Source organism: Triturus cristatus, chromosome 10, assembly GCF_964204655.1.
Source record: "Triturus cristatus chromosome 10, aTriCri1.1, whole genome shotgun sequence".
In the NCBI taxonomy this organism is placed as follows: Eukaryota; Metazoa; Chordata; class Amphibia; order Caudata; family Salamandridae; genus Triturus; species Triturus cristatus.
The window spans coordinates 758,472,523-758,496,237 of record NC_140593.1 but is presented as its reverse complement, the minus strand read 5'-3'; the positions used below and the strand labels follow the sequence as shown (position 1 = coordinate 758,496,237).

The 23,715-nt window shown below is 48.5% G+C and overlaps 1 protein-coding gene across 2 annotated transcripts in view; it reads right to left on the bottom strand.

Annotated features, from left to right (window-relative positions):
• PARN (poly(A)-specific ribonuclease) overlaps positions 1-23,715 on the bottom strand; it is an 806,720-nt gene that overhangs the window by 146,344 nt on the left and 636,661 nt on the right. The window contains exon 23 of one of the 2 annotated variants that reach the window (XM_085628287.1): positions 4,786-4,887. The exons of the other annotated variant lie outside the window; for it this stretch is intronic. Coding sequence (XP_085484413.1) covers positions 4,786-4,887 — 102 coding nt within the window. The remainder of the gene's footprint in view (positions 1-4,785; positions 4,888-23,715) is intronic. 2 annotated transcript variants of the gene reach the window in all.

Below are 23,715 nucleotides of genomic sequence, written 5' to 3'. Positions count from 1 at the left end.
AGATCAGGGATTCCAGTCTTCTCCCATCTTGACGATTGGTTGTTGAAGGCGGCCTCGCCCTAAGCGGTTGTCTCCCTCCTCCAGGCTTTGGTGAACCTCCTGCATTCGCTGGGGTTCACTATCAACGTGCCAAAGTCAAACCTGACTCCCTCTCAGACGCTCCTTTTCATTGGGGCAATTCTGGACATGGTGCAGTTTTGGGCCTATCCTCCCGAACAACGAGTCCAAGACATTCAGGCTATGATACTGATGTATCAGCCTCTATCATGGATCCCAGTGTGAATGACTGAGGGTGTTGGGCCTCATGGCATCCTGCTAGTGACCCATGCATGGTGGCACTTGCGGGCTCTGCAGTGGGACCTGAAGTTCCAAAAGGCCCAGCATCGAGGAAATCTCACCGACCTGGTCCATATTTCAGAGGGAACTGCTAACGGCCTGCAGTGGTGGCTAAGGAACCGCGATTGGTTCAAGGGCAGACCTCCCTCCCTTCCCCACCCAGATCTCACAGTAGTGATGGATGTGTCACTTCTGGGATGGGGTGGCCATCTGGGGTAGGTGGACATCGGAGGTCTCTGGTCTCCGGCAGCAGCCAAGCTCCATATCAATCTGTTAGAGCATCGGGCGATCCAGCTGGCACTGAAAGCCTTTTTACTATCAATAAAGGAAAGGCTCATGCAGGTGTTCACGAACCACACTCCCGCCATGTGGTATTGCAGCAAACAGGGCAGAGTGGGGTTGTGGACTGTCAAGAGGCCCTGCGTCTCTGGACTTGGCTAGAACATCAGGGCATTTTCCTGGTGGTTCAACACCTGGCCGGTTCTCTGAACGCCAGGGCGGACAAACTCAGCCAAAGGTACCTTGGAGGATCACAAATGGAGTCTCCTTCGGGAGGTGGCACAAGGTCTCTTTCAGCTTTGGGGAGAGCCTTGGTTAGATCTTTCCACCTCAGAAGAGAACGCATAATGTCAGCTGTTTTGGGCGTTGGGAGTTTCCAAGGTGTCACTCGCTCGGCAACGCTTTTTGTTGCGAGTGGAGCTCAGGCCTCCTATACGCATTTCTGCCCATACCACATCTGCCCTGAATGCTCAAGATTATCAGGAGGGACTAGGTACAAGTTATTCTTGTGGCTCCGGACTGGGTACGGAGAGTTTGGTATCCCAAGCTTCTAGATAGGAGCATCAATCCTCCAGTCAGGCTCCCTCATCCGGAGGGTCTTCTGTCGCAACAGCAGGGGTGGGTTCTCCACCCAAACCTGTCCATTCACTGCCTCCTTGCATGGATATTGAGCAGCGACAGTTGGCAGCTTTTGACCTCCCTCCTGAAGTCTGTGAGGTTATCCTGGTAGCCAGGTGCCCCTCCACAAAATTGATGCACGCCTGCCAATGGAGCACGTTTTTTAAATATTGTACGGACAGGTCCAACGACCCCATCTACTCTTATCTCAAGTCCTTCGGTTTCTACTTTCTTTGGCCAGTAGGCTCTGCTCTGGGCACTTTGAATGGCTACCCTTCGGCCCTTTCTTTTCTTCAGCTGCCTGATCAACCCTCTCTATTCAAATCTCTAGTGCAGATGTTTTTGAAGGGGTTAACCCATTTGTTTCCACCTTCATCATGCCACAGTGGGACCTTAATTTTGTGCTCACTTTACTGATTTGTGCACCATTTGAGCCACTGCATAACTGTCCTCTGCAGTTGCTCACCATCAAGACAGCTTTTTTGGTGGCTATAACCTCTGCCAGGATGCCAGGAGAGTGAATGAACTGCAGGCACTGTCCTCTCAGATTTCTTACCGGACGTTTTTTCCAGACATGGGAGCTCTCCGCACTAGAGCATCCTTTCTGCCTAAGGTGGTAACACCCTACCATCTAGAAGAGTCTGGTATGCTTCCTACCTTCTAGGCACCCCTGCATCCTTCCAAGGAAGAGGAACGTCAGGACACAAAAAGAGCATAATTCATTCTACCTTGATGAACTAAGGAGTTATGGGTGGATGACCAGCTCTTCATTCGATAAGAAAGGCAGTGCTGTCCAGAAGAGAACTATATCCCAAAGTGTCATCCTCTGTATTAAAATGTGTTACGCCTTAGCAAAGAAGGATCCCCCTGAAGGGCTTGGAGCCCACTCCACCAGGGCGAAGGCGGCCACCACAGCTCTCCAGCATGGTGTTCCCATCGTGGACATATGCCAAACTGCACATGGTCATCTTTGCACATGCTCGCCAGACACTATTGCCTGGATTTCCAGGTGCGCCGAAAAGGCCTATTTGGTCAGTCTGTTTTACCAGATTTTCTGGTCTAAACCATTTTGCAGACCTTCCTCTGGGGATGGTATTGCTTGGGTATCTGTTCAAAGGCAAGGAATCTGCGACTCGATGTCTATCAGATGGACCAGTTACTTACCTTTAGAAAAGCCTTATCTGGTAGAGACATGATCTAGCTGCAGATTTCTTACCAACCCACCCATCCTCCCAGCACTGCAGAATTGATTTTAAATGTCAGGTATGTTCCCCTTCAGGGTCCTAGATGTTCATTTCTTAACACCATGGTCAGTCACTTCATGGCTTTGTGCTTCTTGCATGGAAAGTGGTGAAAAGTACTGAATTCAGCACGCCGGAGTGGCAATTATTGACGACACGGACATCATGACGACCACTATGCTGACGGCGTCACGCTGAGTCGACCGACGTCACCTACAGGATCACAGGGATACTGCTGATAAAAATCCTCCGGATCCAGCCTGACGCCTGGAAGTTCAAAGGTAAGGAATCTGAAGCTAGATCATGCCTCTATCAGATAAGGTGTTACCAAAGGTAAATAACTTGTCCGACAGGGGGTAGCTCTCTTCAAAGGATCAGCGCTGATGGCTCGGAAGGAAAATAACTGACAGTGCGCTGGAGTGGTGGTTATATTGACAACGTGGGTGTCACGACGCCACCTACCAGAGCGCAGGGGTACTGCTGAGGAAAATCTTCCAGATCCAGCATGGAAGTTCCAAGGTTATGAGTCTGCAGGTAGATGTCTAAATCGGATTATGGTTATGCTAGAGATGCACAGACACCATCCAATCCTACCAGTGCAAACATAACCAGATGAAAAGTCAGCATCTTGAATTTCTATTTCCAAATGATTTTGAAACTGGGGATCCAGAATGTGATGAAAGCCTCCTTGTTGGGAAATGATAAATATTAAGTGTCAACCTTTCTGTCCTCTGAGAAGGAAACCTCTGTCCCTTCTCCAATAAGAACTAGATGTCAATTATCAAAATGTTTCGGAGGGAGTTGGGCAGAATGGGTAGAAGTACCTTCACAAGATAGAGGGAGTTCATTTTACCACAAATCGCAGAACCCACTGGCCCAAAGCGATTTTCTGCCACTTTTAAGTCTACAACCTGATGAGCAACATGCAATGGAGGATTCTTTTTGTCTGACAACGTAAAGGTTTTGTGGTTGGAAAACCAGTGGAAAAGTTGGAGCAAACGTTACCATGCCTATCTTTTTCGGACACCCAACCTTTGTAGGGTTGAAAAAAGACAATTGTGATGTTGGGAGGTGGTTGACCAAGGAGGGTTTTCTTTTTTTTCTGTGATGTGGAGAACAAGAGCCCTTTCTTACCTTCATTATAAATTGGGTTTCAAAAAGAAGTACTGGATATCAAACGAGACCCAGTCCAGGACCTTATAAGAATTTCTGATTTCTTCAATGATGCCAAAGAGTTAGGCTTCCCTGTCCCTCAATGCATTTTTATTTTTACAACGGTCACATGACACTGAATGGTGATTCTATCCCAGGTACCAAATGCACAAGGGTGTGGGATCAACATGTGACCTAGCACAATTTACAAGGCATGCAGCCTTAACACTTAGGTGGTGACATACGAAAAACATTGATAGCAATTAATTGTTTGAAAAAAACTCTAGGAGAAACCAAAAACGCTTTGGATCTTGCATCTGCAGTGGTGCAGAAAAAAGGATGTCACAGACATGTGGTGACAGTTGTTTGGAAATTATTTCTATTGAAGCTTGGAGATGCTGCTGCTGACTGGTAAGCACCACCTGGCACTCATGAAGAGGAAGAAAAAACTTTTTTTTTTTAGAAACTGGCACCACAGTAGGCACTCAAGTAAGCAATATATGGAACTTGTATCCTCTTCGAAAGTGTGGTATCCAAATCCTATGCAAGTAGTATCACTTAAGATGCACCAGAGGCAGTTTTGTCAAGCCTCAAGTGGACGTAGGAATCTGATCTTCGGCTCAACGGTTTAAGTTGCGCACACAGATTCAGGAAAGCAAGTATTTATAAGATTTAAAATTCACCCCGAAAAGGTCAAAGCTAGTACCTTCAACACAGAATAGCATACACCCTAGCAAATCTGGACCTCATTGCAGACAACCTGGATATGAAGTTAAAAAAGGCTAAGCAATTCACCATAATGGAGATTTCAGACTGAACATTTAGCACCCAGAGGTCCTTGATGGCAAAGTAAAATGTACAATGAAACTGTAAACCTAAAAATTATAACTTCGCATTTGTATTCAACAGGATTGATATGAATAAAGGCCACTAATGATCATGACGCAAGAAAAACTGGAGAAAAGTGAATTAAAACAAGTTATCCAAAGCCCAAAGTGAAAAGTGCAGCAAATAAAAATGGTGAGTGCAGCTTCAATAACAGCAAATGCTGTGTGTACAATGAGATGCTAGTTAAAATAGGAAAGACCAGTACACCTCTCCAACCAAGTGCAGCAGAAAGGTTTGGAATACTGTGCAAGACAACCATGTACTACTGTACCTAGGTAAGGGACACTGATATTGAGCAACACTATCTGCTTGCTGCTCACAGGTGGTGATATGAGGCACAATGCAGGTTTCATGCTGGTTTATGAGCCAAAACCTAAAGAGAAAACGTACAGGAAAAACATTTACTGGAAAATCAATTAGGCTGGGTATTCCGAAGCTTCAGGAAAATGCTTATTTCACAGATTAGAACCATCCAACTACTCAGTCAAAGAATTCAATTGTCCTAAATGTAAGGCTTAAAGGCACATTCTGAACCCTTCTCCATTGATTAGGTCTTTTCAAAAGCCGCAACTTTCTGCATAACGAACAAGTTACTTATCTTCAGCAATGCATTATCTGGTAGAGACCATCTAGCTGCAGATTCCTTACCTTTGAATTTCCCAAGCGTCAGGCTGGATCAGAACATTTTTGCTGAGCAATACCCCTTGTGCGCGAAGTTGGGTGGCTCCATTCGGCTCCGCATGACGTTGATGACGTCACGGTGCCTACATAGGCGCCACCCAGGTGCACGGACACCAGAAGCGCAGAGCCACAAAGAGACTGACGTAAATGTGTGCAAAACTAGGGCCTTGAAAGGGGAGAAACCCTAGTCCTACAACATCAGTCCGCAAAGCGTGAAGGGCATGGGTGGGGCTGTAAGGAATCTGCAGCAAGATAGAGTCTCTACCAGATAATGCGTTACCAAAGGTAAGTAACTTGTTCATCTGATAGAGACTTCTAGCTGCACATTCCTTACCTTTGACTCACATACCCAAGCCATACCATCCCGGCGGCGGGTTGCGGACTCATGGACTAGACTAAAAAGTCTTGCAGAACTGAGCGGGCAAAGTGCCTGTCCCTGCACACTTGACCATCAAGGCAATAATGTTCTGCGAACGTGTGCAATGATGCCCATGTCGCTGCGTAACAGATGTCTTGAACAGGAACACCACGAGCCAAAGCTGTAGACGCAGCTTTTAACCTGGTGGAATGGGCCCATAATCCCTCAGGGGGCCGCTTCTTCGCCATGGCATACCAGATTTTAATGCAGAGAACAACCCAGAAAGATATGGTTCTTTACTGCACTGCCTTTCCCTTCTTTGCTCCCACATACCCCACAAAGAGTTGGTCATCCACCCGGAACTCATTTGTGCGGTCAAGGTAGAACGACAACGCTCTTTTTGGGTCGAGTCAGTGGAGACGCTCCTCTTCCTTAGAGGGATGTGGGGGAGCAAAAAAGGTGGGCAAAGTGATGAACTGACCCAGATGTAATGGCGGACTCAGATGGAACGGGGTCACAACATTTGGTAAAAAAGAAGCCCTGGGGCGAAGCACCACCTTGTACGGAAAAGACATAAAATAAGGAGGTGAGCTGGATAACGCCTGTAACTCACTCACCCTCCGGGCCGATGTACTCACCACTAAGGCGGCTGTTTTGATGGTCAACAGCGGATGGGGACAGTTGTGTAAAGGCTCAAAAGGAGCGCACATCAAATAAGTGAGGAACAAATTAAGGTCCCATTGTGGCATAATAAAGGGCGTCTGTGGAAACAAGTGAACCAGCCCTTTCAGAAATCTTTTTACAACAGGAGATTTAAAAAGAGAAGGCTGGTCTGGCAGCCACAAAAAAGCAGACAGAGCAGAAAGGTAACCCTTGAGAGTTCCCAAAGCAGAGCCCTGCTGGGCGAGGGTCAGAATGAACAAAAGGACAGTATAAGGAGGAGCAGAAAGAGGGTCAATAGACCTTTCTGTACAGTATAATGCAAATTTCTGCCAATGGCAGGCTTATAAAGACTTAGTGGAGGGCTGCCTGAATAACATTAAGACCTCGGGAGGAAGGTCAAAAGCAATCAACTGCTGCCGCTCAATCTCCACGCATGGCGGCGCAGAGTTGACAGGTTTGGGTGGAGAAACCTTCCCTGCTGCTGTGATGGAGGAATCGACACTCATGCTCAGAAGCTCTGGATAGCAGACTCTCCTTACCCAGTCCGGCGCCACAAGGATGACTTGGGCCAGGTCGCTCCTGATCTTCAGAACCCTGGGCAGGAGTGGTATGGGCGGAAAGGCGTACAACAAGCCTGAGCTCCACCAGCGACAAAATGAGTCACCAAGCGATAGCCGCCTTGGAAACTCCAGCGCGCAGTACTGCTGACATTGCGCGTTCTCTTCGGAGGCTAACAAATCCAACCAAAGTTCTCCCCAATGCTGAAAGAGTCCCTGCACCACCTCTGACTGGAGACATCATTCGTGATCCGCTGGCATTGAAGGCTGAGATAGTCTGCCCTGGCGTTCAGAGAACCTGCCAGGTGTTGAACCACCAGGGTTATGCTCTGATGTTCCAGCCATGTCCAGAGACACAGGGCCTATGATAATGGATCCATGACGCTACCTCGCCTTGCTTATCGCAGTACCACATGGCGGTGGTGTTGTCCGTGAACACCTGCACCAACTTCCCCTTGACAGAAAGAAGAAATGCTTTCAATGCCAAGCGAATCGCTCGGAGCTCCAACATGTTTATGTGGAGCTCCGTCTCGGCCAGAGATCAGTGACCCCTGATCTTCATCTCCCCCAAGTGGCAGCCCCATCCCAGAAGTGACGCATCCGTCACGATTGTGAGGTGAGGTTGGGGAAGGGAGAAAGGTCTGCCTTTGACACAATCTCGGCTCGTTAACCACCACTGCAGATCCTTCGCAGTTCCTTCAGAGATCTGAACTACGTTGGTGAGATTTCCCTCATGCTGTGCCCATTGGAACTTCAAGTCCCACTGCAGAGCCCGCATACGGCATCTGGCATGTCTTACCAACCGGATGCAGCATGCCATGAGGCCCAACAGCCTCAGAGTCAACCTCACCAAATTCCAGGATAGAGGCTGAAATAAAGGACTCATAACCTGAATACCCTGGACTCGCTGCTTGGGAGAATAAGCCCGAAACTGTACTGTGTCCACAACAGCTCCGATGAAAAGGACATCTGAGAAGGAGTCAGGTGTGACTTTGGCACGTTTACAGAGAACCCCAGCGAATGCAGGAGGTCCGCCGTAGTCTGAAGGTGGGAGACAATTGCCTGGGCGAGGACGGCTTCAACAACCAGTCGTTGAGGTAACCAGCTGCAAACACCGCCATCACCTTGGTGAGCACCCGAGGGGCACTGGTAAGGCTGAAGGGGAGAATGGTAAACAAAGTGCTCATGGCCTACCTTGAACCGCAGGGTAATGCCTGTGGCCCGGCAGGATGGGAATGTGAAAATACGCATCCTGCAGGTCCAACGCTACCATCCATTCTACTTTGTCTAAGGCAGACGAGACCTGAGCCAATGTGAGCATTTTGAATTTCTCCATTTTGAGGAAGAGATTGACGGTTCGAAGATCCAAAATGGGCTGAAGCCCCTTGTTGTTCTTCGGATTCAGAAAGTAGCGGGAATAACAGCCACTGCCTACTTCTGAAACTGCAACCCTTTCTATAGCCCCTTTTGCCAAAAGAGCTGTAACTTACTCTTGGAGCAGCTTTATGTGATCCTTCCCCAGCCGTTCCTGACTCGATGGAATAGTCGGAGGAAAACAAAGGAAAGGAAGAGAATAGCCCTCCTGGACAATCTGCAAGACCCAGTTGTCTGTTATAGATCTCCAGCGGGGGAGATGATGACGAACTCTCCCACCCACTGGAGTAGTGTGGTCCTGCAGAATCAGCCTAGGAGTGCTTGGAGGCTGCTGCTGCTGCCGGGGGCAGTGTGGTAGACTACTTCTGGCCTCCAGTCCGAGGACGGAATGTACCACGTCCACGTCCACGCACGGCTTGGGCAGTCTATGCAGGACGGTGGCTAGGATATAGCTGACATGGCTGGAAACCCCTTCCGTTGCCGCGAAAGGAAGACTGGCCACGAGGAGTGGAGGAGAGGCCCAAGGATCTGGCCGTAGCTCAAGAGTCCTTGAACCTGACCACGGCAGAGTCTACCTTTTGCCCCAAAAAGGCGGGTTTCATCAAAAAACATGTCCATCAAATTGGCTTGCACATCCCCTGAGAAGCCAATTGTGCGAAGCCAGCCGTGGCACCTCAAGACAACCGTCGTTGAAATAGACCTGCCCAGCGAATCAGTCGTATCCACCAAACCACACTGTATGGTGAATTTTGCCGCATCTCTCCCGTCCTTGACAGCTTGGGAGAGCACAGCCCGGGCCTGCTCCGGGAATTGTGGCAGCACCAGCGCAACTCTCTCCCAAAGAGAGTGGGAGAAACGGCCCAATTAGCATGCGGTATTCACCAACCGCAATGCTAGACTGGAGGAAGAAATAATCATCTTCCCAAATGAGTCCAGTCTCTTGGATTCCCTATCCGGAGGGGCGGAAGGGAATGCGCTGTGGGAAGTAGAGGCCTGCACCACCAAGCTTTCTGGGGTGGGGTGTTGGCTGAGAAACTTTGGGTCGCCCGGTGCCGGGTGGTGGCGGCGTGCAATCATCCTGTTCCGTGCCGAGTTAGGTTTGGACCAAATTCCTAGCAGGACATCCGTAAGTGCCTCATTAAAGGGCACAAGGGGTTCAGATGTGGAAGACCCAGGTTGAAGCACTTCGGAAAGGAGATTAGACCTGACCTGCACTGAGGGCAGTTCCAGTCCTAGGACCTCAGCTGCCCTCTTAACCACCATAGCATAGGACGCCCCCTCCTCCGTAGCCACAGTAGGTGGAGAGAGCATGACAGAGTCTGGGGAGTTATCCAGACCACTGGCTTCCCCAAGTTCCCCCTACCAGTCTATTGTCTCCTCAGAGACATCCTGGTTCTCTAGAGGGTCTCCAGACTCCTCCCATTCCTCTCCTGAGCCTAGCACGTCCAAAAAGTACTCAGGCGACAACATAGAACCTATGAGTTCTGTCGACGTCCGAATCGGCGTCGTACAACGCAGTTCCGGCTCCGTGTCGTTAGGGATGAGGATGGGGCTTGCGCCATCTACAGCTGCCGGCAAAGCCGCTAGCACCGATTTCGGGTTAGACAGAAGGCTCACCAATGGGGTAGTTCCGATCAAATATGCAGCGCATGGCTTCATAAAAATCCTTAATTTGAGCGGGAGTCGCTCTACGGCCCCGGAAATGGAGGGAGGCGCGAAGTCTACTGGCTCCGTCTCCGCAGAACCGTGACTAGAGCGTCGGTGCTCCTCATGTCTTTTGACAATGGACGTCAGTTGAGTTGAAGTCGAAGTGCGCTTGGACTTCTTCTTGTGCCTCTTCGCTGAGTGTCCAGATGACCTCGAATGGGAGGAATAGGACTTAGGGCTCCGTGAAATATCCCGCAACAACCTCTTCTTCGAACGGGATTGTGACCTCCTCAGAGTCTCGCTTAACGGTGTTGACTGCCGGGACGCAAGTCACTTCAACACTCGCTCCCTCAACGTCTAGAGATCTATCCCCCGGCAGTCTGAACACTACTTCGAATTGTGGTTGCGTTCAAGACACCACAGACATACGGGCTGTGGATCGGTAACCGACATCGTGCAGGAACAAGTCCCGCACGGTTTAAAACAGGTCTTCCTATCCGACATCCCTTGCACACGAAGAGTCAAAAATATTGACAAAAAAATAACCTGTCAAAAAGTGGCAGAGGGGTAGCTCTTCCCAGATCGGCGCTTAACTGGCACGGAAAGAAAAGAACTGACGTCCACGAGCCTGGGTGGCGCCTATGTAGGCGCCGTGACGTCCTAACTGACGCTACCGATGCCATCAACGTCACGCGGAGCCGAATGGAGCCACCAGACATCGCGCGCAAGGAGTATTGCCCAGCAAAAGTTTCCGGATCCAGCCTCACACCTGGGAAATTCAAAGGTAAGGAATCTGCAGCTAGATGTGTATCAGATAAACAAGTTACTTACCTTTGGTATCGCAATTTCTTGTAGACTCTCTACCTAACTGCAGATTCCACACCTTGTAAATTTCCCTAGTTGCCAGACAGGATCCGGAATCTTTTGTAGCAATTTCCTGAGTCTGTAGTTGCTGTGTGGCTCCGAATCTGATCTGTCCCGCCCCAAATGGGACATCAGGCCACTATATCTGCTCCACCTCCACATGCGGACGTCAGCTTCTAACTAGTATTGGTCAAAGCTCCTAGAAATCAAAATGGCAGGGTGCAGATGTTTTGTGAACGTTTGGCGGGTTTGCCCAAATATTGGATTGGCGAATGTCCACTACTGGTACATCACCTGCCAATGCAGTGGTAGCAGCCTTTGTTCTGTTAAAACGAGCGCACACAAGCCTTCTGGGTGCTGCTTTTTAGCCAGCCCCTATCAGATCTTAATTCATAACACAAGCCACTAAGAGATATTGCTCGTTTGCACCACTCTACTTTTCTTAGCAACATAGCACCAAAAAAAGATTTGGCCATCCAGCCGGCAATCAGTGGTTCGATCTAAGCAAAAGCTAAGCACATTTTTAGGGTCGAGGAGACAGAGCCATTCTTCCCCTTCAGATGGATGAAGTAGTGCATAGAAAGCTGGCAAAGTGATGGACCTCCCTATCTGGAAAGGCATGACTACCCGAGGCAGGAATGTGGCTTTCATCCGGGGACTAGCTTGTCTGGGAAGAAAGATGTATTACATGGTGCTACAGACCATGCTTGAAGTTTACTCACTCGTCTGGTAAATGTTAGTGATGAGCAGTGTTGTTTGGATGGTGAGCAGGCAAGGAGGACAACTGCATAGGCTTTAAAGGAGTGCACGCGAGGCAGGTGAGAACCAAACTAGGTCCTAATACGTTATCACATAAGTTATAGGTGAGCACATATGGATCAACCACTTCAAAAAAACGTGTCAAAACAAGGTAAGTATCTAAATCTTTATTGCAGGATTAATAAAAACAATTGGAATACAAAGCATGTAAAAACGCCTGTGCAAAGCAGTATGCAGTCTGTTTCTCAACAGTATGGTTAATGTAATCCCATTTAAAAAAGATTTAGGTTACTTTAGCAGTAAAATTTAAGATCTATACAGATAAGAGCATTAAATAGGCCAAAAAAGTGTTAAAATGTGTTATCGGTTCTTAAAACTTTTTTTTAAGACCAATAATAGCACCTGATTTTATTTGTCTCTTTCGAGGATTGGGCTTTTGGATTGACCCTTGCAGCGGGTGATTAAGAGTTTGAGGTTAAGTGCTAGATAATGACTTTTCAGATGTTCCTGCTTCTCTGCGGCTGCTGGCTCCTTACCCGCAGTCCTCTTTTCAAATCTTTATAGAAATTTGATAATGGCACAGTTCAAGCTGATGCCCCTGGGGCCGAAGCAAGCCAGCATAGCATTACTGCAGGACATTATGCTCTGGTTTCCCAACTTCCTGCACAAAAGCTCACGTTGGTCCTCCATACTTGTGCAGCAAAGGCATAATACGTGAACGATGTTCTCCAGTTCTTGCATGCATAACCAACATAAATCTTAGGCTTCTCCTAGGTAGCCAGAGGCTTTAGCCTGGTAAAATTTTGAAGTGCCATCCACCCATGGCTGCGTTTAGACAGTTTAAATTTTAAACTCAAGCATAGATAACAGCTATACACTGGATTTGGTCAGTTTGAGTTCCCGGTGGCTAAGATTTAAATCCCAAGCAGTGTGAAGTCTGAGCCTGGTTTAGATAGACTTGTGCTGGGGAACTCAACTCAGAATCCAGTTCCTGCCATAGGTGGCTACCCAGGAAGCCTTCTGGAGTCATCCTGAACTTGTGACAACAGGACACAAACGCCGCCTTCCGAGCCATTGATTGTTTAGGAATGCCAAATTCCAACCTTATTTGTGCAGGTGATGTATTCAGAGGAAGTTTCAAAATTGACCTGTGTATTTTTAGGACCATTCTCCCCAGAGTGGCGCTTATCCTGCCCCCGAGTGCCTTGCTCCCCTATGTCGGGGTGGGAAGCATCTTGGCTTGTGCTACCTGCAAGAAAGGGCCATTTAGCCTGTTATACAAAGACAGCCCGAAAGGCCAAGGCATTGCGCTTCATTCCAATTTCCTCCAGTTGGTCATTAAAACTTCCATGTCAAATAAAGTAAACTGAGGTACTTGAAGCTTTTTACCATTTCGATTTTTTCATCCCCCAGGCACCATGTGTGCTTCTGTGCAGTTTTGCCTTGCAGTGTTAGTGTTTTAATTTTTTTCTATTAATGGTCAGGCCTTTATTTTAGGAATAGGCCAGGATTTCGTTCAACAAACGCTGTAGCCTGACCTTAGTTCTACTTGCAAGGACTAAATCATCTGCACAAAGTAGGTTTGACAGCAGGAAAAAACCCCAATTTGGGCGGGTGAGTTCATCTCATTTAGTGAGGGCGTGAAGTCAGCCAAGAATCAATTGAACAAAGTTGGGGCCAAGAAATCCCTGTTTCAAGCCTTGCGTAGTTTTGATTTTCCTATTTAAGTGGGAGCCGTCCCCTACCTTGATCCTTATCCATGAATCTGTATGTAGTGTTTACAGGGCTCTTAACAAACCATGTGGATTGTGTAGATTTGCCAGTTTCCTCCAGAGCCTGCCCCGATCCAGCATGTAGAAAGCAGTTTTTAAATCAATAATAGTTTTTTTTTTTGTTTTTGTGACATCGGTCAGCATCAAAAGCCCATAATGTTGGCTGCGTTCCCTGCTTGTTTAGTGACACAGGTTTGATTTGCAGGAATAATGGAACGTGCCGCAGCCCAATGTTGTAGTTCCTCCATAGAACTCCAGCAGAGTATTTTGCTTCATTATCGAATAAAGCAATTAGGCGGTTGTTTCCAGGGTTGCCCTTGTCCCTCCCTCTCCCCCTTGTGTATTTTTGTGTGGATAGACCCCATGAGCGGGGGATGCGGTCGAGCAGAATGGCAGTATTTAAGACTGGGACAAGTTGAGCTGCCCAGAACAATGGATCCTCCTTGTAGATCACTGGAGGAATGCCATTCGGGCCTGATGCACTTTCCCTGCAGCCCTGGTCAATTTGCCTCTGTACGTCGCAGGGGCTAAATGTGAACCAGGCTGAGACTAGGGCCCTCTCCCTTGGTGAGGTTTGTGATGAGTTTTCCCGGTCCCAGTTGTCTAGTTTGCGCCTGTGTTGTTCCTCCAGAGGCCATAGGTTGTAGTGACTGCTCAAGAATTGACACCAGGAGGTCTCAGGGATATTGGACAGGGCCACTCAGAACGGTTCTGCCGATCATGTTTACAGCTCACCAAAAGTCAGTAGAGTTGTTTTCTTATATGTCGTGTAGCAGCTTAGCCAAGAATGAATTCTGGGATTCCCTCTGGAGTTGCCATTCTACCTTATTTATTTTTCCCTAGAGGCCCTTAGAATATTCGGGATAGTAAGACCAATTGGGTGACCTTTTAAGGGCCCACCACAGGTGGTTAACTTCCTTTTGGGCCATCCTGATCATAGGATTGCTCCCCCTCCTCTCCAGGGAGTTGACCTTGCTATCTTGCTGTTGCCTGTCTATTGGGAGTGACTTAACTGGTTTTGTGGTCCGATCTGCAAGCTCTATGGGAAACCTCTCCCAGCTGGTCAGTGGGTTTTTGCAAGAAGACACAGTATAGATCACCAATGGTTTAGCACTTTGTTCCACTGCTGGTGAAGGTGATTTGAAGAGGGAAGGCTGATCTGGAAAACGTAAGAAGGATGAAAGGGCAGAAAGATAACTTGACACAGCAACGCCTTGCAGGGCTATTGACAAAACAGAAGAACATTCAATAACTGTGTTCAGGGGTGCAATGTTACAACATGACCAGCAGACAATAAACAAAACCACTGTGACCTGAATAAACTAGTTTGGTCGATGGATGCTTGGCTGCCAGGATGACATTATCCCCTTTTGGAGGGAGACCAAAAGCAATCAACTGATGCTGCTAAGTCTCCACGCATAGGGGTGCAGGCTCTGGTGAAAGACTGCTGCAGTGGCAGGTGGCCCTCCCAAAGGGGCATCCAAAATCAGATGACGTGCTCATGGCAAGAAGTTCAAGGCACCACACTTTCCTCTGCCAGTCTGGAGCCACTAGGAAGATTTGGGTCCAGTCTCTCAAACTTTTTCAGCACTCTGGGCAGGAGAGGGAAGGGAGGAAAGGTGTACAGGAATCCCAATCCCCTATGCTGGCAGAAGGAGTCTCCAAGGGAGGACTGGCTTGGGGACTTCCAATACACAATGGTTTAGACACTATGGGTTCTTGGCGGTGGCAGACAGAGTCAGGGCTCTAACCATTTGTGGAAGATACCCTGTGCCACCTCCAAGTGTAAGCATCACTCGTAAACTGCTAGGCAATGTTTAAAGATCCCGCCAGGTGGAGGGCGATCAAGGAAACCCCATAGAGTTTCAGCCACTTTCAGTGATGTAGAGCCTCCTGGCACAGGACCCACAACCCCACACTAAACTGTTTGATGCAATGCCACATAGCTGTTGTGTTGCCTGTGAGAACCTGTACCTGTTCCTCCTTAATGGGGGAAGTAACCCTTTCAGTGCCAAGCGAATCACCACAACTTCAGCTGACTGGTCTCTGGCGGAGGGGCTTGCTTCACATCAAAGTCCTCAAACCTCCACCTCTGCCAGATGACTTCCCCCAAGCAACGATGGAACAGTCATTCCGGTTAGATTTGGGTGGGGTAAAGAGAGGGGTCTGCCAGATCTCTTGCAGTCTCATTTGACACCTGTATGGAATCGGACAAGTCTCCTTGGTGTTAAGCCCTCTGAGCATTAGGATTCCTCTGCAGAGTCCACTCGGTGAAGTACATAAGGAGGATGCAGGAGGACAAGAGGGTCAGAGACCTAAGAGCTGCACTTGCTGAGACACGGGTCAGAGTTTAAAACATTGGGATCATAGCCCAAATGTCCTGGACTCATTGAGGTAGAGGGATGGCTCAGACAAAAAACAATATCCAGGATGGCTCCAATGATGGGAGTTGTGAAGGATTCAGGTGTGGCATCTACACGTTGATGGAAAAGCCCGACAATGTCCACAGGAAGGCCGTCCTCAGGATGTGGCCTACAACCGAACTGAGTCCTCCTTCAGTAGCCGGTCATTAATGCATGGGAAGAGTGACACAACCAACCTCCGCAAATGAGCTGCTACCACCAACACTGCCTTGGTGAAAACCTGAGGTGCTCTGATAAGGTCAAATGGGAGCACAAAGAACTGAAAGTCCTCATGGCCAACTTGACACTGCTGAGGGACTGCAGGACAGATGCTTTGTGCAATTCCAATGCTATCATCCAGTCTATTGGATGCAGGGCAGACAGAACTTGGACCAGGGTGAGCATTTTGAACTGGTGCTTCCAGAGGAAGATGTTAAGATCTAGAATGGGGCAAAAGACACCATCCTCCGTTTTGAGCAGGAAATAACTGAAGTAACAATCAGTCCTGATCTGCTTCAAGCACTATCTCTATGGCTCCCTTGGCCAAGAGAGCGAACTCTGCAGAGTATAGACATGTGGTGCTCTGGAAGGTGGTGCAGGTTGCATGCCAGAGGAATATAGCATAAAAGATGGGGAATATTTATATTCCACAATTTCCAGCACCCATAGGTCTGACATGATGCTCCTCCATCTGGGGAGGTGAAATATGAATTCAGTCTACCGGTTCATCATGTTATGCCAAGGATAAATCAAAGCAGTTTCTCAGCTGCTGCAGTGGCGAGGGCTTTGAGAAGTACATTGCCCCTTGGGGCCTGGACACTGTTGGACTGCTGTCTGCCATGGAATGCGTTACAACAAACAAATGATGGACGGAATGCTGACAATGCAAACATTCTCCCCCAGTCAAGAGATCTGGGTTAAATCCATCGTTCTTTTGCCCACTACACCACCCCAGTTTAGACATGGCCATATGCAAATCAGTCTTGACCCTGTGCCTCATGGGAACAGTCCAGCCCGAACTGCCAAGCCATGTCTTCCCTGGACCGGAATCAAGCATCCTAGGACCGGTTTCTGGCTATCAGCCGTCATCAGCCAGGATAGCTTGACTCCAGTGGCGTAGTGAGCACGGGTCCCACGTCTGGGAATACCCATCCCACTTAGGGCGAAAAGCGTTACAACAAACAAATGATGGACGGAATGCTGACAATGCAAACATTCTCCCCCAGTCAAGAGATCTGGGTTAAATCCATTGTTCTTTTGCCCACTACACCACCCCAGTTTAGACATGGCCATATGCAAATCAGTCTTGACCCTGTGCCTCATGGGAACAGTCCAGCCCGAACTGCCAAGCCATGTCTTCCCTGGACCGGAATCAAGCATCCTAGGACCGGTTTCTGGCTATCAGCCGTCATCAGCCAGGATAGCTAGACTCCAGTGGCGTAGTGAGCACGGGTCCCACGTCTGGGAATACCCATCCCACTTAGGGCGAAAAGCGTTACAACAAACAAATGATGGACGGAATGCTGACAATGCAAACATTCTCCCCCAGTCAAGAAATGCCAGAAACCGGTCCTAGGAAGCTTGTTTACGGTCCAGGGAAGGCATGGCTTGGCAGTTCGGGCTGGACTGTTCCCATGAGGCACAGGGTCAGACTGATTTGCATATGGCCATGTCTGAACTGGGGTGGCAGAGTGGGCTAAAGAACGGTGATGGATCAAACCCAGATCTGTTGACTGGGTGTGAGTGTTTGATTGGTTCTGATGCTCCGTCCATCACCACCCCCTTTTGTACCGGTCTGCCATGGAATGGCATGTTCATAAGGGATGCTTGGACTTCCACTGAAAAGCTAGCAAACCTTGGCCTGGCGTGCCTCCGATGGAACAATAGCTCTCCCTAGCAGTTAGTCCCAACCAGTCTGCCGCATTTAGTCAACTTTGCTGCATCCCTGCTATCAGTAATACCCTGGGACAGGATGGCTCAGGCCTCCTCCATGATCATGGGCAGCACTTACGCAACAGAGTCCAAAACTGTGTGGAAATACCGACTCTAGAGGCATGCGGTGTTCACTGACCACAGTGCAAGGCTTGTGGAAGAGAAGCCTATTACTGAAGGTGTCCAGCCTCTTGGATTCCGCATTTCATTTCCACATAATCCACATATGTCTGGATTTGATAACTTTCAGAATACTGGCTTGTTTTCACAGCTACCAAGAGAAAATCCGGTGGGGTGGAAGAAAACATGCAGGGGTGGTCTTTGGAGTTGGAGACCAGGACAACCAGACTATGGGGTGGGTTACTGGGTGTGAGAAGCTGGCTTGGTATAGTGTAGACTTACGTAAGTGGGCCCCCTGCCCCAAACCAGACAACCTGTGCGATGATTTTAGTGGTTTCAGACAACCTTAGAAAGCTCTCTAAGTGGTAGCTGTGAAGAGTAGCCTTCAGGCTTAGCCCAGAAGGAGTGTAAAGTAGCTTGTTTTTTCAGAACGTAATCTTGTAGGTATAGATTAGGTGAAAAAGAACCACAGAGTGTAGTTTTAAAAATATGTATTTATTATAAGACACTCACTGACCCATACAGGTATCTCCTAACTGTAGATATAAAAAATGCACAAATTACTTTAATAGAGCCAGGTAAGTTGCACGAAATACACAGAGGTCACCAGGGGGGAGACCAAACCATATACTAAAATAGTGGTATGCGAACCACAACTCTACTATACCCAGAAGACGTAGAAGTGCCAGGGCCCCAAGGAACCACCCGAGGTAAGTAACCAGGAACCCCACGGAGGCCGTGTGCAGAGAGGGAACACGACCGCAGTCTCAATACAAGTTAATGGGTAAGTCACAGTTGCAATTTTAAAGGAAGACCCTTCCCAGTGGTCTCTCAAGAAATCCAGTGGAAGACAGAAGGTTGGAGAGCCACCCCACCAGTGGCTACCCTAGAAACAGGGATACCTATACCAGGGAAACCGGGTACCTGGTTGTTAAGTGGCATCAGAAACCACCAAACTCAATGGAGGACTTCAGGAAGATGCCGCTGCTGGAGAAGGTGAAAGTGTCTGGTGGAACCCAAAGGTGGATTCAAGATGAGAAGTACCTGCAAGCAGAGGGGACAGTCTATGCCATTTAGGAGTGACCAGGAGGCACGGAAGACAAATGCCCACCGATGTCGGGTGTGCAGGAGAGCAGAGGGTGACCTTGGGGTTGCAGCTGGGCGGACCAGGCGACGCAGTTGAAGACCAGGAGCCATTCACAAGCTGTCCCACGTTGGCCGTCTAGTTGAGGGATTGGTGTCCTTGGGCGCACCAACATGCCTTGGCAATTGTAAACAACGTGGAAAGTGAAGAAGGTGAAGGGTCGGGACTAGCAAGGTCCAGGTGACTCACAACAAGCAGGGGAGTCAGAGCAGACCTGAGCAATCCGGGAAGCCCACTGAAATCAAAGTAGACCCTCAAGAAGACCCACAGGACGGAGGCACTGTAGTCGCAAGAGGACCTCGAGGAGTTCACCAAAGATGCAAGCCTACGATGCAAGTGATGCGGTGAGGACGAAGATCTTGGTCATAGGGGATACTTGAGGTTGGGGCTACTTGGAGCCCGAAGATCTTGGTGGAAGGAAGCCAGCAAGCCTTTACAACAACAAGTCGATGCAGTGCACAGGGGTTTGGTTCCTGCAGCTCAGATGAGGGATACTGGCCTCAAACCTCGAGAGAGGACAAGGAAGGCCTCGAAGGATGTGAACAACCACCTGTGTTGCTGAGCCTTTCAGAGTCCATGGGAGCAGAGGATCAACAGACCAATCAGCGTAGTTGCGGTGCCTGCAGAAGCAGGGAAGTGACTTCTTCACTTCAAGGGAGATTCCCTTCAGGTGTCTTGGATGTCCACAGGACTTGGAAAGCCCCTGTATGGAGTACAGGCACAGACGTTGCTGCTGACAAGCAGGACGACGAGACCAGGAGAAGCAGGAGTCTTCCCAGTTGCAGTCTTGATGCCCAGAGTGAAGTCCAGTGAAGTCCAGAGTGCCCAAACGGTGGAAGAAGTGGTGTCTTGAAATTAATCTTGTCCCATGACGGATCTAGGGACCAACTGTCAGGTAAGCCGTTAAGTACCCTAAAGAAAGGGTTGGTACGATTCAGGGTCCCCTCCCATGAAAGGGGTCGGCAGTGGGGAAGATACTCCCATGTTCTTTGTCCAGTTTTGCCCCAGAGTGGGAGCCAACGGCTCCCTGAGCTGGTTTGAACTAGACTATGCAAGGAGGGCACCAAATGTGCCCTTTAAGCAGACTAAGTGGCGCTGCCAAGCGCTCCTACCCGGTCCCAATGCACTAAACCCTGTCTGGGAGGTGGTCACACCTTCCTGTGACAGGATACCTATTGTTCTGCCTTTGCCTGCTCAAGCTTGGCTCAGAAGCAGGAGGGCAGAATCGCGTCTCTGGTCAGCAGCAGCCATGTTGTGCTGATCGGAACTAGAAACTGGTACCGGACCATTGAGGCCTCTCGGAGGAGCATTACAGTGCATGGAATTATACCTCCCACACCAGTCACTGTGTGAAGGTATGATTCTAACATGTTTGATACCAAAAGTGACAGGGTTCGCTACAGCCAATTTGGTGATGGCCATTGCGTAATGAGGCATGACCACTCTATGTATCGTAATGGCTGATGCACTTACAGCCCCAGGAGAATGGACTCAGAAGGTTGTAGGGGTCTCTAGCTCATGCAGGGGCACCCTGCCTTTAGGATTGAAAGGCCTGCTTTAGGGGTGACATAGTTTTTAAGTGCAGTGACATTAGATATAGGGAAACCTATATCTTTCGTAAGTGGTATTAGCAATGACAGGCCTGTAGTTACAGTTTGAGTGGTCCCCCATAGGTGACCCCTGGTATACCTATGACCTGGGTACCTCAGTACCATATACTAGGGACTGATAAGGGTACACTAGAGACCAATCTGGGATGTATCGAAGTACTTACCATACCAATTTGGGGAAGAAAACACAGAGACTGGGGTCCTGATTAGCAGGACCCCAGTCAGACTAGTCAGAAACAGTATACCAAGAGGCAAAAAGTGGGGGTATCCATAAAAGCAGATCCTACTTTCCTCCTCACTGTAAGAAACGGTGGGTCCCCAGGAGCAGGGCAGTGTTGCGGGGATTCTGCTCATGCACAGAACTATGTGCAGGAAACCAGGACCTCAGTGAATTGTGGTGTACCAAAAAACTCACCTCAGTACCCAGAACGCCTATCCGACTAGCATCAGTGTCTCATTTGTTCTCCGTACTACAGCAAAGCTACCAATGAACCCAGAACAAGCGACTTAGGGTACTCTCATGAATGATGGAAATCAAGAACACTCTTTCGTCTTTATTCTCATACAAGTCCACAACGTGAGTAATCAGACACGGAAAAGTTTAAAATGTTAATTTTTAACTACGTGCTCTGAGATGTAGTATTTTGGCCAACATAAGCAGACAAAGGATTAGAAATAAAACAATCAGCATTGTTACAATTCCATAAAACACAAAGGGAGAAATCAAATTATAATGATAGAGGAAACAGGTCTTGTAGCGCCTTGTGTACCACCCTCCCCTGGCTAGAAGCTAGTTTTATAATAGAAGGTCTTTAGGTTTGAATGGGGAACCCCATACCTACAAGATCAGCTTAGGTGAATCCCATCACAGGATCAGCAACGCTCTCTGTAGATGTAAAGGTTTTCTCCAAGTGCCAGTATCATGCATGCAATGCAATATTAAAGGCACCCGAGTTTCAGATATTTGCAGCTGTGTGCTTGTTGTGTCTAGAGCGTGGGCCGATCAAACTGAATTCAACAGCATACATTATTATTTGACCTTGAAGGCTTCTGCACACAGTGTTCAGACTAAGGTCGCGGGGTAAGTCTAGGGATGTGAAAAACAGACCGTTCTCATGTGAAGAAAAAGCAAGCCAGCATTTTTACTTATAACAACAATTACCTGTAGCGTTGTTTGCAAAAGCGGCAAGATGGTGTTTAACTTCTAATACGCTTATGCTAACATAGCGATGTGTGCAGGCAGAACCCCGTCTTCACTACAGCAGTAGTTGAAGACAATCGTCCTATGTACAGGAGCCCATGTGCAGGGCTTGGCACATGCCCCGAGCAGGACTTTAGTGAGGGCTTAATTAAAAAGAAGAGGTTCTGTGGGTCTACTTCCTGGATGAGGCACCTCTATGAAGATGTTTGTCTAAACTACCACAAAGGACAGTGTAAGATCCAGGACCTAGGTCGCCCTCCTCACGACTGTGGCAAATGAAGCCTCTTCCCCCATAGCCACACTAGGAGAAGAGACTAGGCTAGTGTTTGTTTCCTCATACTAGTTATCCTCAAGCTCTTCCAGGGGGTCCGGTTAATCATAAGGTTACAGAGATCTGCCTCAATTGTATTACTCACCATGCCTATCAGTAAAGGGAGGCACGGTCTCTGACTCGGAGGGTCATGTTCGGGTTGGTGCTAGAGCAGCTATCAGGTGACGCCAGTTCGGTTCTGTATCAGAGTTGGGTATAACAATGGTATTGGTGACACCGGGAACACTGCCACTAGAATGTTCCAGGGAAGGTTGCAGCTTCACAACTGGAGAGATTCTGGATACAGGAACCGATCCAAAGGGCCCAACTAGCGCAGAGGGCAAACAGCCCACAGGAATCCAGTAGGGGTACCTGCCGAACACAGAGTTAGAGGGGTTGGCCTGACCAAATATCAGGTGCATGGCCTCAAAATTCTTTCAGCTGCGGGGGAGGGGGCTTTGAGGTCGCTTCCGTAAGTTTCTAAGTGGTGTGGAGAGCAGTGGACCCAGAATCAGGGTATGCAGCTGATGCAAGAGTGGGGCCTAGCTTTATGGCATCATTCCCATGCCTTATCTGAAGACTTGGACTGGCATGGAGAAGTTAGAGCGCTTCCACTTCTTGGATTTTTTGTCGGACTTACTTGACAATCACTTGGGGTGCAAAAGATGGAATTGGGTCTGTGAGCGAGTCAGAGACCTTCCTAGTGACTGGGACCTGGTGCGTTAGAGTCATCTGGCATCCAGGAGCTTCAGGGAGCGCTTCTGAACTTTCATGTCTCAGCTACAGGCACCAGAGGCAAACCAAGTGGGGACCTGTCACAGACATTGCCTGTGACAAGATCCACTGGGTTTAAACACCAGAAGTTTTTTTGGAGGCATCCTCACAGTACACTGGAAGCAGAGTTCAAAAGAATTTTGACAAAAAGTAATAAAATAGTCTACAGAATAACATATACCGCTCTCCGGATCTGCGCTGATGGAGGAAAGAAAAAAACTGATGTCAGTGCACTGTTGTGGTGCCTATATAGGGACTGCACACGTCACTTTCGGCCTGGATGCCTCCGACGCAGAGCCGATCAACGCCACCTACCCACGTGCAGAGATACTGCTCAAGATTTTCTTGATCCAGTCTGATGCCTGGGAAATATTCTAAGGTAAGGAATCTGCAGCTAGAAGTCTATCAGATAAAGACAGAATCCTGTGAGGTGGTGACTACACTGATATTATTAAATGCCCAATGGAAGAACCTCCACAAAGTCTTCTTGTACCGCAGTCCTGATGTACTACTTAGAACCCATGTGCTCAAGTTGAACAATTCGAATAGAGACATCAATTCAGGACCATCCAAGCACTTTAATCACACCCTCCATTTTTTTAATTTTGATCCGAAATATTCCTCTGCTTTCTCTTTGGCAAAGCTAGAAGGTGCCAAATACATACAAACCCACCAAATGCAGCTCTGGAACTGCTCATTGACAGCCATTTGCAGGGGAAGGGCATTGAAAAACTAACTGTTGCTGCCACCTGACCACTAACACCATCATTCTCTGCCAGGGGCATTTTGCATCAATGGACAATGCTGCCAAGTCCTTAGCTATGACATTTTTGTAGCACATGGTTGGATGCAGTTTGAGTGCCCCAGTACCTGTTATTGGGGCGATGCAGAGGTAAGTGTTTCTTTCACCCATGGCATCTTGTAAAGAGGCCTCCACGGATCCTTGGAAACATCATTCCTCCCTTTAGACCAAGCAAGAAAGGTCGAGATAGGGCCTGGCAACTGAACCAGGAGTCCTACTTGTCCACAAGTG